Source organism: Chelonoidis abingdonii, chromosome 2, assembly GCF_003597395.2.
Source record: "Chelonoidis abingdonii isolate Lonesome George chromosome 2, CheloAbing_2.0, whole genome shotgun sequence".
NCBI classification, from domain to species: Eukaryota; Metazoa; Chordata; order Testudines; family Testudinidae; genus Chelonoidis; species Chelonoidis abingdonii.
In genome coordinates, this window is record NC_133770.1 from 270,039,132 (window position 1) to 270,054,375 (window position 15,244).

The window sequence follows — 15,244 nt, forward strand, 5'->3', positions numbered from 1 at the left end:
GCCCAGACCTTAGGGCATACTGGGAGTTGTAGTTTTTAAATTGAGCAAAAGCCGACGTAGTCCCGGACTCCATATCCCAAGGTCCCCCGCGCGAAGGGCAGGGTAGGAGCTTGGCAGGGCTGGGCTCTCCCTGGGAGACGGCGTCGCCTTCTCCTCTCCCAGAGCTGGTCGCGCCGCCGTCGGGGTGAGTCCTGAGGGAACCGGTCGCGGGGTTCGACTCTCGCAGAAGGGGCCGGGGGCGCGCTTGGAGGGGGCAGGGAGCCGCGGGGCTCGGCCTGAAGTCCCCACCCCCACCCTCGCCGCGCGGCTGGGTTCCCGGCTCTGGGGCCAGGCCCGCGCTTCCCCTCGCCGTGGGGCGGAGGGCTGTCATAGAGACTGGCCTGGCTTGGCGCCATGCTCCCCTGGCCGGCCGGCTGGGCGGCGCTGTGGCTACCCCTCCCCCACAGTGGATGTAGCTCAGCCCGGACTAGGGCTACCAGATGTCCTGGTTGTAAAGGGGCAGTCCGGTTTTGGGGACTTTTTCTTATATAGGCGCCTATAAACCACCCGCCCCCTGTCCCCTTTTTTTTCACAGTGGCTATCTTGTCACCCTAGTACCGCAGGGGTAGGTCGGACTGGGCGGGTGACTCTGGCGGGGGTGAGGAGGGCTGGGGAGAAGGTAGGTTACTGGCTGGAGAGAAGTGAGGGTCTGGTCATTGCCCGATGGGGAGGATGATAGTTCACTGGGCGGGGAAGTGGAGGAGAAAGGGGTCTGGTCACTGGCTGATGGTGGGAGTTGGGAGGGAGAAGACAGGTCACTATCCGGGAGGGAGGGGGTCTGGCCACTGGCTGGGGGTGGGGAGACGGCAGATTATTGGGGAGCGGTGCTGGTTTTCCCTCTATCAGGTGTGCTATGGAGTCTCTACCCTGTGGAGGCTCGGGGATGGGGGTGGGTGGGGAGTACGGAGGCCCTCTGGTTGAACGTTATCTGAAACTCAGCTCTTCTAACGTTATAGTATCTCACCCCCACTTTACTAAATCTGTGCTGCAGTCCCAGTGCCGGCTGTTGCATCATTACACAGGAAGGTGAGAGCACTCAGCTCAGTAGGACTGACACAAGCACAGCTGAATTTGATGGTCTCCAGTTTCTTATTTTGCCATGCCATAGAACCACTCCATAGTTCAGGGCAGATAGCAGCCTTTCTTCAAATTAGGGCTGAAATACCAGATCGTAAGGTAAGGTGGTAGAGTTGTGGGTATGAAGTGGCTCAAGTGAGTCCTGTTAGTCCTTCTATGAAAATTAAACTATAATTGTTTATCTGTCCTCCCTTTCCTTTAGTGGTGGAGAAATTATCATGTGTACATATTATCACAGGCAGCGCAGATATTTAGGAGCAAATGTTTTCTACATACCTTCATCAAAATCTGGCAATCTCTTATTAGAGCCATGAATTTAATAACTGTAGAGAGACAAGGTGGATGAGATATCTTTTACAATAGAACCTCAGAGTTATGAACACGAGTTACGAACTGACCGGTCAAACACATTCCTCATTTGGAACTGCAAGTATGCAATCAGGCAGCAGCGGAGACAGAAAAAAAAAAAGCAAATACAATATGGTACTATATTAAATATAATCTACTAAAAAAGAAAAAGGGTAAGTTTTAAATTTTTTTTTTGACAAAGTAAAGAAACTATTTCTATGCTTGTTTTATTTCACTGGGTCTCAAACTTTTTTACTGGTGACCCCTTTTGTATCACAAGCCTCTGAGTAGACCTTCCCCCCCCCCAATACATTTAACACCCTTTTAAATAAATTTAACACCATTATAACTGCTGGAGGCAAACTGGGTTTGGGGTGGAGGTTGACAGCTTGCGACTCCCCCTCATGTAATGACCTTGTGACCCCCTGAGGGGTCCTGACCCACAGTTTGAGAACCCCTGTTTTATTTAAATTAAGATGGGTAAAAGCAGCATTTTTCTTCTGAATACTAAAGTTTTAAAGCTGTATTAAGTCATTGTTCAGTTGTAAATGTTTGAAAGCACAACCATAATGTTTTGTTCAGTTATGAACAATCTCCATTCCTGAGGTGTTCATAACTCTGAGATTCTACTGTATTGAACCAACTTCTGTTGGTGATGGAGACAAGGTTTTGAGCTTACATGGAGCTCTTCTGGGCTGTAGCTTTTCTTACCAATGGAAGTTGATCCAACAAAAGATATTATGGCACCCACCTTGCAACTCAAATATCTTGGCTACAGCACCACTGCACACAACTTTAAGAATTGTGGCAGTTTTTTTTCCCTCTCTTTACCAGCGTTCTAAAGTGGAGGTGAATGTGCAGAAAACACTAGTTAATCAGGAAGCAAAGGTTATTGTATACAGTTTGAGTCATCAGGAGTGAACAGTAGTTTCTGAATGTATGTGAGGACAATAAGGTTCATTCATATGTGATCACCTTGCTGAGTTCTGTTGATCAGTATTTCTAATATAAACAATGTGTGACTGTCTTCAGTAAGTTGATTTAACATCTTTCTCTTGGCTAACTGTGTAAATTAAACAAATGCCAAAAACGAAGGGGGTCTACACTCAAAATGCTGCAGCTGCGCCAGTGTAGTGCTTCAGTGTAGGTGCTGCCTATGCTGACACGAGGGGTTCTCCCATTGGTAATCCACCTCCCTGGGGTGGTTGCCAGGTTGCCGGAAGAATTCTTCTGTCAATCTAGCATGGTATACCTGGGGACTTAGGCTGGTTTAACAATGCTACTCAGGGGAGTGGATTTTCCACACCTCTGACTGGCGTAGTTAAGCCAACCTAATTTTCTACTGTAGACCAGGCCTAACAGACTGTAGAGAAAGGGAAATTTAATTGTTTAATTACATACATGTTTTCTTATGTTGCAAATGATTAGTAAACAGTGTTGTTAAAAACATTTTTTAATAATTTTATAGATTTGCTGTGGAAATCTAGGTTTTCAACATGAATAAAGATGCGCAGATGAGAGCAACTATTAACCAAAAACTAATAGAAACAGGAGAGCGAGAACGGTAAGTAGATTTTTTTTTCTTATATGTTTTTTATTCTCATTAAATGTCTTAAAATGGTGTAGCATAAAGGATGTCCTAAAAAATAAAGAAGGTGAAATCCCTTCTATAATTCTAAATGCTGCAAAACAGTTGCGAAAATCTTGTGTATTGTACCAGTAAAGAAGACTTAATTAAAATATTCAAAAGTAAGAAAAAATAAACTCTCTCTGTCAGTTTTTAACTAAAACAAAAAAGCTGGTCAAATAATAAGAGGTGGGAAAGTTGGCTTATAAATCCCAAGTGAACACCAGGGTTGTTGTTAATGGAGAAAACATCTTTGTCGGATCTAAAATTACACTGTTAAACAATGAGGTTGCAATTTATTCTTTTTTCAGGCAAAGAGGGAGAGGTGCATGTTCCTTTTTCTGTGCTCAAATTTCTTCCCCCATGCTTCTGTATGGGAGAAGAATATTAATACACCTCTACCGCGATATAACACGACCCGATATAACATGAATTCAGATATAATGCTGTAAAGCAGTGGTTTGGGGGGCTGGGGGGGTGCAGCTGTGCACTCGGGCGGATCAAAGCAAGTTTGACATAATGCGGTTTCACCTATAATGCGGTAAGATTTTTTGGCTCCTGAGGACAGCGTTATATTGGAGTAGAGGTGTATCTCTCATTTAGACTTTCAGCTATCTAGTTAACAGTGAATTGGTAGCCAGAACAGACTGGATAATAGCATTTCTAAGCTAGAATTTATTTTCTTTGCTGTCTCAACTCTCTTCTTTCTCCTCCCTCTCTTTCACCTTTCATACTATATGCACTGTTTCTCCCTCTTTGTTAGAATGTTCTAAGTTTAAAATCCCTTGCATCAGTGGATCTCCAACTCCTTCAATTTCTTAGACCCTTGAAAGAGAGAGGTCCTCTCTCATGGACATTTTTCTTCCCATTATCATATTCTGTGAATCACTGCCATGTTACTTTTCGCTTAGTCCCCTCCTAGTTGTGATTATATATTTTGGAATGGTGCTTTGTAAAAATGCACACTTGCTGCTAGGATGCTTAAAAGGATAATGAGGTATTGTTTACTCTTAAATCAGAGTAAAATAAGTTTTATCAACTTTTTTGGCAGAAGGAGTGGAGAGAAATTGTTTCCCTAAAATATTATTGCACAAATAAAATCTAAGTACAGTATCAATATTGTGTTCTGTTACATACAGTGGTGGAGCAGTAGAATTTTTTTCTTGAATTCAATTTATCTAAAACAGCAAAGCAACCACAATTGGTTTTAATTTGGTCTTCCAGAATCCCCTGTATGGTCCTTCCTCATCTAAACATCTTGCCTCTTAATATCCTACTGGTCAAAGAGGACCAGAGTTCACACTTCAGACTGTTGGTCCAACTCTTTCATTCAAAAACGGAGGATGGCTGAGCAAAGCAGGATGAAGGCTAAGTGCGCTCCCAGCCCATGGAGTAAAGGGCTGGAATTTCTGCTGCTAAGCCACTATGCTAGTTTACCACATCTTATTTTAATTTGTTTCTCCTGCACCTCCTTAAGTATTAGTCTGCTGCTTTCCCATATCCAGTGTACTCCCTGGCAGTAAAGGAGGGTTGCTACTATGCTAGGAACAAAATAGAGTGAAACTGTCTTGAATCTTTTTCAATTTTGTTCTGCACTTGTTGATTGTGCTGAGAGTAGGTTATATACCAGGTACATTCCCCCTTTCCCAGACTTCTCTGATGATAAAAATATTGTAGGATATTCAATGCCCAGTTTAAATCTCCAATGAAAACATAGTTCGGATACTTCAAATTCAGAGTTACAAGTTTTTTTTTTGAAATCACGTCACTTACACTGAAAGTCACTTACATTTATTCCTGGCCATCTTGGATCCCTTTGAATACAGTAGCTTATTTTGTTTCCCAGCATGAATTAGTGTGCAGTTGTGCATACAAAAGCTTACAGTGATATATTTTTTATAACCTGTTTTGAAGTGAAATATTCTTTCTTTGCTGTTAAAAACACTTTTTCTTCTAGTAAGTTTACTTTGTCATCTTTACAGCCTTAAAGAGCTGCTGAGAGCCAAATTAATTGAATGTGGCTGGAAGGATCAGTTGAAGGCACACTGTAAAGGTAATTAAGGTTAACTACATTCAACACCCTTAGTTATTGTCTAAGGTAAGAGAATAGGTGCATCACTTCTAGCCAAATAAGAGTTCCAGATGAAAGCTTAAGTACCTGAAGGTCAGTGTGAATAAGACAGAGATGATGCTATTGGGGAAGAGAGCATCTCGGACAAATGTGGAAGGCAGGGTATGAATGCTTTCTTATGAGATTCCTTCTCACTACACCTGTATTGACATTGGTGTTTTGTGGTTTTGGAATCATCTTGGATGTATCTCTGTTCACCAATTCTCAGGCAACCTGGATAGCCCAAAATACATTTTCACATCTTTGGCTGATGCTGACTTTTTGAAATTTCGTCTGATTTGGACTTCATTGTAGTTTCCAAAGTCTGTTGTATTTAAGCTTCTAAAATGTGTGACTGCTTGATTGCTAACGTCTAAAGAACTGATTCTGATACAGTTTTTCATTTTGATAAGTGATTTTCATGTCACAAGAGGATAAGAGCAAAAGCAGCAAGTAGACAGGTATGCCATAAATGATAGTCTGTGCTAGATAAAATTTATTTAAGAACCATTGATACCTCCCAGGGCAACAAAGATATTTTCTGCAGATGTGTTTGTATGGGAGGGAGGAGTGCTTGTGCATTATTTCTATTTATGAAAAATTTTCATGAAAACAAAATCACTGATTTAGATGAAGGAAAACAGCATCAGATTAACTGTTAATTACCAAAATTTTGTTTTCAGGAGTTAATAGTAAAGGTAAATAGTGAATATATTAAATTTAGATAAAATTCTTATTACCAAAATGGTCAGCTTCCATGGGGGGCTAGCAGTTTTCTAAACCAGCACATGATTGTTTTCCTGTTAAGAGCCAAAAAAAAAAAAAAAAATTGAATATTGACATTTAAAGTTTCTTCTGATAAGATTTACTGTGCCCAAATGGTGTTTTTGATGGCAGTCACAGTACATTTTTCTGTAGCTTACAGTGCTAGGATTATTCATTTCTATTCTCAGCTGAAACATTTTACAGTATTGGTTACAACAGTCATTACTTACAAATGCAGAGCACTTTCCAGCGGTGCAGAACTATGCTGATCAAAGTTGAAATTCCTTTCAGCATTGGGTTCTGCATTTCCCAAAAGTCTTTACTACATTTAAGGAAAGTGATTTTCTGAAAAATAATCCTAATATGCATACGAACACACTGAAACATGAGCAGGGAGAATACTGTGTACATGTTTACGATAGACCTGATCTTTCTAAAGGAGTACTTTCAAAATTATTGCTATATTCCTGAGCAATTGACAGTATAGTATTAGTGTGTTTATCTCTTTAATTGTCTTCAAATCTTTACAGTTGTGCTTCTGGTTAATGTTACATATAATATTTAACTGAAATTACAGTCTTGTTCTGGCTGCAGTTCAAAGACTTGTAAATAATTGCTGCATTGCTACATGCCCAGACAGTGCCTGTCATTGGTATATACAGGATATATTTGCTAAATGGTGGTCAAGTGAGCTTATTGATCTGTGCACTTGTCTTTTCAGGTTCCTATACCATGCCCACTGATATAGTAATCTGAACTCCATAATATGAATTAAACTAAATCCACAGTAGGATAACATATATATGATTAATTATAGGATTATATATAGGATTACATATATATGGTTAACCTACATATGCAGGTTTTGTATTATAATATTTGAATAGGCCTGTTTTTCTAATGAATGGATTTGAGCTATTCAAGTGGTTTTCGTGGTCTTCCCTAGATGTAATCAAAGAAAAGGGGTTAGAGCATGTTACTGTTGACGACTTGGTGGCAGAAATCACTCCCAAAGGTAGAGGTAAGAAAAGTAATGTCACTTAATGCAAAAAATAACCACTAATGCCACACTAACCTTACACATTTAAATACTCTAGAAACTTTGTCTAAGCACCAATAAGTTGCCCACATTGCATGTATAGGAAACGATATAATAGCCTAAGTAGTAATCACAAATTGGCTGCATGTGTAAATTCATATTGCCATGAAAGCCTTATTGTTTCTGCGCTGACTCATGTATTTAAAATAAATCTTTTTATATGTAGCTTCCTTTTAAAAAGACAGAAAAATCTACTTAACAATTAAATGCCCACACGGTCTTATTGACCGTAGTAGAATTGTGCGTGTGGTGTGTGGGAGAGATGTGTTCATATGTCTGTTGTTTTGGCTGGAGACCTCTGTGAGGCTGGGTTAACAGGGCGGTGGAATATCGGGGGGAGATAACAAGAGCAGCAGCAAGAGAGACAATTTGCATCTCATGAAGAAAGTGCTTTGTGTTACAGTCTCCTTTTTGCAGTCCATTCAGTTGCCCCACAGCCAGTCAGGCTTTAACCTCTACTGTTAAAGAAGATAAAGCTGCTAAAAAACAAACAAACAAACAAAGCCTATTTATTATGCTCCGAAATGAAATTTCTGGATTCCTGTTCTCAGACCCTGGCTATTCACCATGATAGAATTCCCTAGCTCAGCAGCTCTCAAACTGGGTCGGGACCCCAAAGTGGGTTGGGACCCCATTTTAATGTGGTTACCAGGGCTGGCATTAGACTTGCTTGGGCCAGAGGCCAAAGCCTGAGCCCCACCACCCTGGGGCTGAAGCCCAAGGTCTTCTGTCCTGGGTGGCTGGGCTCATGTTACAGGCCCCCTGCCCAGGGAAACTCTTGGGCTTCAGCTTTGGCCAGCTTGCCTGCCTGGGGCAGTGCGGCTCGGCCTTTCTTGCCCCCCACCCCTGCCTGCTTGGGCAGGCTTAGCTTTCGGTACCCCCTCCTGAGGTCATGTAGTAATGTTTGTTGTCAGAAAGGAGTCACGTCAGAAGGGTGCAATGAAATTTGAGAACTTCTGCCCTAGCTCTTCAGTTTCACAACAGAGCTTATGGAGTAGAAAGTGAGTCAGATCCTTTGCTGCTGATTGCATCCCAGCTACTGCCAAATATAAATCCTTCCATCTTCTTAGGACTGCTCTCCAACCCCAACAGGAGACTGCTGAATTGGCTTGGTGGCATTCTAGGAAAGTCTATCATGCATCAACAGAATTGCAGGAGCAACTTATGATGTAGTGCACTGCATATATCTTTTTCTTTTTTCCCTATTTCTTACCTGCTTTTTTTATTTGTATTTCAGCCTTGGTACCGGACAGTGTAAAGAAAGAACTCCTACAAAGAATAAGAACCTTCCTTGCCCAGCATGCCAGTCTTTAAGATTGACATTAATTCTGAGTACCGTATTTTTGTGTTTTTTGTATTATGTAAGTCATGCCAGAAATTGGAATACATTTTTCATGTTTTAGCATTTAAGTTCGTTTTTGTATGATTAGTTACAAGTTTTTCATTACGCTGCATTAATTTCTTAAACTTGCTGTTTTAATTAAAAAAAAACAAACAACTTTTGTGGTTATGTGTGTTTTGAAGGCTTTTATCTTCTGTTATATTGAGGTGATTTTCAAGCTGGTGACATGTTAATTTCCAGGCAACTTTTGCTTGTTTGTACCAAGTCATTATATTAAGTTAATACATTTTTTATGATTTTTGAATACATCAGCCTGGTAACTCTTTCAAAAATGTGTGTAAATATAATAGAAATGCAGATCTAAAAAAAGTAAATATCTGGACAATAGAACACAGTGTTCTATTGTATAAATCCTATTTAGTATGGTTAATAGTTGGATAGCACTAAGGAAAATAAGGACTCTGTACAAAACTTTTTTGATGACATTCTTCCCACCAAGTACTTAACCAATATCCCATATGGTGATAGAAAGTTATAACAGGTGCTTTCTTTGAAGTTTTTTTAGGTATATAATTTATAGGAGTTCTGGATAATAAGTGAACCTGGATCCACATTCCAACTTTACCAAAAGATGCTTTAACTTCTTTCTTTAGTTAAAAAGAAGTGCCGCTACTGCTGCATAACAAGTGCAGTGTTTCACCCTTGCAGCATTCCAGTGGTGAATGAGATCCAGATATGCTTCAGTATACTTCATATACTGAGGCCCTTCTGGATAAAGGTACTACATACTGGCAATTTTTTTCTTTTTCATCAAGCTGGTGAATCTAAAATTCTGACTAGAACAGACACAAATTGAAACAATAAATAATTGTGTTGAAATAACTTAGTCATCGTCATCACTCCCATAACTGCATTGGTCCTTGGGGCACCACCACTGATGAGCAATCAACCAATTGTCACCACCCCTGAGGATTGTGTGTCAGTGCTTGAGTCTCTGTGAAGTCCATTCCTGTCCACTCTTTTATGTTGTCAGTCCATCTCTTCTTCTGTCTACCTCTTCTTCTCTTCCCGTGTACTGTCCCTTGGAGGATGATCTTGGATAGGCCAGATGATCTTGTTACATGGCCGTACCACTTCATCTTGCACTTCTTCATGATCATCAGAAGGTCTTCATATGACCCAGCGTATTGGGTAATGATGTTGCGGACCTCTTCATTAGTGACGTGGTCAAAGTAAGAGATGCCCAGGATTTTATGGAAGCATCTCATCTTTACTATCTGTATTTTATGTTCAAGTTCTGCTGTAAGAGTCCATGTCTCGCATGCATACAGAAAAATGGAGATGACTAATGTGTGCAGCAGTTTCAGTTTGGATTCCAGGGAGATATTCTTATTCCTCCAAACTGGCTTTAGCTTTGCCACTGCTGCTGCTGTTTGTACAGTTTTTGCCCAAATTTCTGCCTTGGATCCTTCATCAGTGGTGAAATATTTGAACTGTTTCACTGTCTCCGGCTCTTGTCCACTGACAGTGATGTGTGAGCTGATCCCATCACGTCAGCTTTCCAGCCTTGTGAAACGACTGGATGAAACCTCCGCAAAATACAGCATGGAAATCAGTGCAGAGAAAACTTACAATAATAAAACACTAAAATGACTGTGAGCAAGGATGATGGTGTGGAGGGCTTGCAGGAGGGAAGAAGTGTTTGGCTTTTGCCACATTCAATTTGAGTTAGCAGTGCACTCAGGAGATAATCAGATAGGAGTGAATGGAGGAGCAGCAATCAGGAGATGAATGAGGCAGTTGATCAAATTCCTTTTTATAAAGAGGAGCCACATGAATCTGAAAACTGGAAAAAGGAATTCTTGTCATTCAAGTCACTGCTAAAGCAACCAGCAACAATGGTGTCCTAGTAGGATTAACTGTTAAATATGAAATACCATTGAGGTTTTGTTTTAAAAGAAATGTGTGTCAAACTAGACTCTGGTGATGGGCACATTTCAAATGTGTAATGAGGGAAAGTAAACAAATGGTAGCTACTTCCTACAATTGTATAAATTGTAGATATATAATAGAATGCTAAATGTCATTTTTGTTCATAAAAATTGTTTTGCCATCTCAAAGTTTCTTCATCTTTGCCTCAGTCAGCCAATATCTGACAGTCTACTACAGGATTCATTATAATTTGCTCCTTGTCATGCAACTTGATAGTGTTAGGTTCAGTTACCCACAAAATAACTTTGCTATGTTTGGTGTGCCACTCCTTTTAGATTTCTGCATACATTTTAAAAAATCCTAAAACATGGGGGTTGGAAGCCTTTGGGGCTGAATGGTTAAGGGCTATGGAAACATCTGGATCCCAGAGAGTAGCAACCATTTTAGATATTCAGCAGCTGGTACGTGAAATTAAGAAGTAGACTCAATACAGTTCCTAGTGTCCTTTCCATCACACCTGGCACTTTAATGATCTGGTAATATACAGATATGTGATGACTTAAAAGTGCTGTCCAGAAAAAAAAAAAATTGTAATCAGAGTAATCTTATTCTTCTTCAAGTGCTTGCTCATGTCCATTCATGGTGTGTGCGTGCCCGCCCACATACACAGTCAGAGATTTTTGCCTTAGTGGTACCCATAGGTTTGGCTGTAGTGCCCTCTTGAGTGCTGCGCTCATGTGCTGGTATATTAGGCACTGCCAACCCTTTGCCCTCTCAGTTCCTTCTTACCATCTGTGACATTTGGTGAGAGCACCTTGTCTTGCATCACAAGAGCATTAGCGGTTCTTACAGTCCATTGTTCCGTCTCCTTTGTTGTTAGTTGATAGATACTTAGTTAGACCTTTAAGTTAAGTGTTAGAGTAGTTGTTCAGGAGAGTTCCGGCTGGGAATTTGCCTTGGAGTGGGGCATGCCCCATTCCCCAGGCTTTAAATCATGTTCATCCTGCTGCTGGCCAATGCCCATTAGTGACCCCCACAAGCACTGTTTAAAGTCTTTGGGGAAGTCCCACAGAAAAGATGAGTGCAGGATCTGCAAAAACTTTCACCCTCAAACTCAGAAGGAGCAGGATATTTCTTTGAGGGTCCTCCTCATGGAGACTGCACTTTGTTCTACATTGTTGCCCTCTCAGTCAGACTGCACGCATGGTGCGTCAGCGCGCAGTGCACTGCTGGCACCAGAACCCTCCCGGCACCATTCCTCCTCCTTGGTGCCTAAGAAGCGCTCAAAGTCGACAGGCCTGCCAGCACTGCAGAAAACGGAGGCTTCAGGCAGAGGATCTATGTCAGGCCACATGCCTGCCCCGGAGCTGCTCAGGGGTACCACTGCAGTCAGCCCCCCTAGTCCAGCCAGGGACCCACCTTCAACTCCTGGGCGTAGCAAGGGGCCTTGGCCCCTAGTAGGGTCATCTGTGCCTGAAGCTGGCCCGGCGGCCAAAGAGCAAGCAGGCCAACCAGCACCGCAGATACCAAGCCAGGGAACAGATCTGGTCAGGGCCCCAGCATCTATGGGCAAGCTTGTTATGGAACTGGCCTGTAAAGCAGTGGAGTGTCCCTGATCCTCGGACCGCAGACGTTGGTCTCCATCACTGCGGCCCTGGCCCCAGCACCGTAGCCTTGGTTCCCGATTAGAAGAGACAGGTCCCTGACGCCAAGGTCTCCACCTGCAAGGCACTCAACACCTAAGTTGCGATGATGAATCCTCGTACCCTTGGTACCGTCGGGCCTCCTGCCAGAGTTCACCACGGCATAGATCATCATCGCCTATGCGGTCTCCCAGGCATCAATCCCTCCCCTCAGTGTGGGATCCTTTCCGGTCGCCGCACCAGTTTACAGCTCTCCGATACTGCTCTTTGGGCAGGCATTGGTCCTCGCCCTCTCCTCCTCTCCTTACCAGTCTCCTATTAGGGTCAGTCGGCAGACTCAGGCATCTACACCTCCGCCCCGGTCACTGTTAGGGCAATGGTCCAAGCCTGAAGGGGAGTTCAGCCCTTGGCCTATAAAAGGTGAATAGCAGCGGCATGGGGGCAGGGGCAATGGCCCTCTCGGCAGTACTGGAACCTATGGGGTCTACCTATTATGCTGGTCCCATACTCCCATTGTTCCTTCCAGGCAACATTGGACAAGTTGCCCCTGGCACAGCCAGCATCCAGCTCTGAGCACGGTGCCAAATCCGATGCGGGTGACACAGTGGGCCCCAAAGGAGCTGTCCCTGGACAAGCAAGGAGAAGCCACCCCTCCCCTGCTGTACAGTCGTCATCGTCCCCAGACAAAGCAGTGTCAAGCCCCTCACAAACAAGCAGCCTCCCGGATGACTTCAAGGAGCACCATGACCTCAAAAGGGTGGCTGCCAAACTGAACTTGAAGGTCGAGGAGCTAGCAGAGGAGTCCAATGACCTCTTTAATGTTATACCCTCCTGTGTCCCCCCAAAGGTGCCACTTGGTTCCTGGTCCAGGGGGATGTGAAGATTTATACCAAGCAGGTCCTGATCTGGGAGATACAGGCTTTATAGCTATGAGAAATGGAATGAAGTTACTGAAAGTAAATTTGATCTGAATGTCAGCAAAACAAACAAAAACCCAACAACTTTCTGCCAGTGGCTGTGGGACAATTTTCTGAATTAAGTGATAAAGTCCTATTGCTTTAGACACGTAAAAATGGCACTGCACAAAGTATTAGAAATCCTGCAAAGGGACAGTGTAGGTGTCTTAATTGGCATTTTCCAGTTCATTCCCTGATGAACTTGAGTTACTTATTGCAATTGTTGTGCAATTGCTATAGCAATGAGAGACATAAGGCTTTGGAAACATCAGAAGGCTTCACTTTGGGAAGACTTGCACCACTGTTATTCACCAAATGATCCAAAGGAACTCTCCTTTTAAAAACATGTTAATAGTGTTTTTGAACAGATGCTTTTTTGTAGATACTAATAGATTTTCTTCATCTTTACCTATTTTTTTCCTTCTCGAAATATAGATGTTGCATTTGAAGTTGCACGGTGTTTTTTTTTGTTTTGTTTTTTTAATTAACGATGGTAGTTATTCCATATTAGAGACTTGTCAAAACTTCCTGGATTTTTCATCATTAATATGACAATCACAGACAGTTCTATGTTTTAAAATGTGAAGGTGAGCCTATGTATTTATAAAATATTTGGGTGTTTGCATGTATTTAAAGTGTTGATTTATCCTCAGAGTGAACTATTTTTCATTATGTGTATACACAGATTACAATGTTCATTAAGTGGTTGTACACTCCTAACAAGTGTCACTGGCTATGCCATAATGCCAGTAATTCCTAATGTGCCATGCTTGCTGGTTTGCCACTCAGTTAGCATGCCCACTTTATTTCTCAGAATTTACAGATCAGTATAAAAGCATCTATGTATACATAAGTGATCTCCCCCCACCTTATTTCTGTTTCCCAAGACAGAAAACTAGATTGTAGGTCATGTAGCTTTTCTATATTGAGTTTTTGAAGGGACCTTTTTTTAAAAGCAACCTTCTACATGTATGCCTCTATCCTTGTTCGAGTTCAGATTCTAGTAGATCTCTGTACTCTTTAGATTTCTCACAAAGTTGCAGTGGTAGCTTGTCTCAGGAGTAATGAATGTTGGTGATTATTCTAAGAGCTTGTCTAGACAGAGAGTTAGTATGCAAAAACCAAGAGTGTAAGTGCCACTGGCAAACTGTCCTTGTGGACCCTGCTGCTGCATTCAGGTTCGCTAGTGTGCTTTAATCTACTCCCATTTGAAAAAGGAGTAGATCAGTGCACTGTAGATTTGACAGCTTGCTGCGCACTAACTCACCAACTAGAAAAGCCCTAAATGTCACCTGATGTAGTTTTGCTCTAGTTATATTTCATAGTTGCTGTAGAGTCAGAGACGCTGGAATTTTTTCCATTTACTTCAATAGGTGTTAGATCAGGCTTCAAGATTAGCACTCTGCAGAGCTTTGTTATGCTCTCATTCAAAGCTCTTGCTCTAACTTATAAGAGCAGTCAGGAAAATTTGAAGGAGTTATGTTACTTCCTTTCAAGGGAGAAATGAGTAGACATACATAGTATTAATACATAAAATAAATTAAGCGAGACTACTCTTACTAAAGGGATGGGGATTAGCAATAAACAAAAAGCCAACAATCACTTTGTGTTTCTTAGCCAATTTTTCTCCTTGTATCTGTTACCTTTTGTTTCTAAAACGTTGTGTCTAACTTCCTATCCAAGCCCTGATTCATCAGAGCATGTAAATATTTTATTAACTTGAAGTATGTACATCAATTCGTCCTATTAATCAAAACATTTAAGCATGTCATGGAATTCAAAGGAATGCAATAATGGAAAAAGAGCACAGTTCCATTCCTAGACTGTACTAAAAATTTAAGAATTTCAACATAATAAATGTAAGTCTAGATGCCTACAACCAACTGGATTAGCCAATGTGGAGCTTGCTTAGTGAAAAACTTACTCAAAAAAGCAATAATATATATCAATTAATTATAGCTAGTGGAAACATCTGTTAAAGATACCTGATAGCTGTGCTTTAAAAAGGAAGAACATGTGAGAAACGAAAAGGACAGAATAAAAAGTTCAACAAAATTTCATTTTAGGTTCTACAGATATTCATGGCATCAAATTTCTCTGTCACAAAGTGAGGTAGCCCTTTAAGAGAAATTGGGCTCAGACTTCTTGTGCTTAGTTTTTTACCTTCAGGGTTTGAGATAATGGTTGTGTCAGGTGACCAGTCATCATGTGATGGTAGGGTTGAGGTGGGTGGGGGAAAGTAGTGCTTTCTATAAAAAGTAGCCTATTCCATTTAGTTGTGGGGAGAGATGGAGTTGTAAGGAAAT

At 41.6% G+C, this 15,244-nt stretch overlaps 1 protein-coding gene across 2 annotated transcripts; it reads left to right on the forward strand.

Moving 5' to 3' along the window:
* Positions 1-66: 66 nt before the first annotated feature.
* On the forward strand, positions 67-10,527 carry ENY2 (ENY2 transcription and export complex 2 subunit). 2 transcript variants are annotated; one of them, XM_032762467.2, is made up of 5 exons: positions 67-184; positions 2,933-3,028; positions 5,074-5,144; positions 6,913-6,987; positions 8,303-10,527. In XM_032762467.2, exons 2-5 carry the CDS (start codon positions 2,961-2,963, stop codon positions 8,377-8,379), a joined length of 291 nt encoding a protein of 96 aa, XP_032618358.1. In that variant the 5' UTR covers positions 67-184; positions 2,933-2,960; the 3' UTR covers positions 8,380-10,527. The 2 variants fall into 2 exon arrangements, with proteins under 2 accessions (XP_032618358.1, XP_032618359.1); XM_032762468.2 differs by lacking the exon at positions 67-184 and adding an exon at positions 440-490.
* The last annotated feature ends 4,717 nt before the right edge of the window (positions 10,528-15,244 follow it).

Excerpts from the sequence above, each read along its gene's own strand:
- ENY2 (XM_032762467.2), top strand. The coding sequence starts at position 2,961 with ATGAATAAAGATGCGCAGATGAGAGCAACTATTAACCAAAAACTAATA. Across the intron at positions 3,029-5,073 it reads GAAACAGGAGAGCGAGAACG|CCTTAAAGAGCTGCTGAGAG; the intron begins GTAAGTAGATTT and ends TCATCTTTACAG. Across the intron at positions 6,988-8,302 it reads AATCACTCCCAAAGGTAGAG|CCTTGGTACCGGACAGTGTA; the intron begins GTAAGAAAAGTA and ends TTTGTATTTCAG.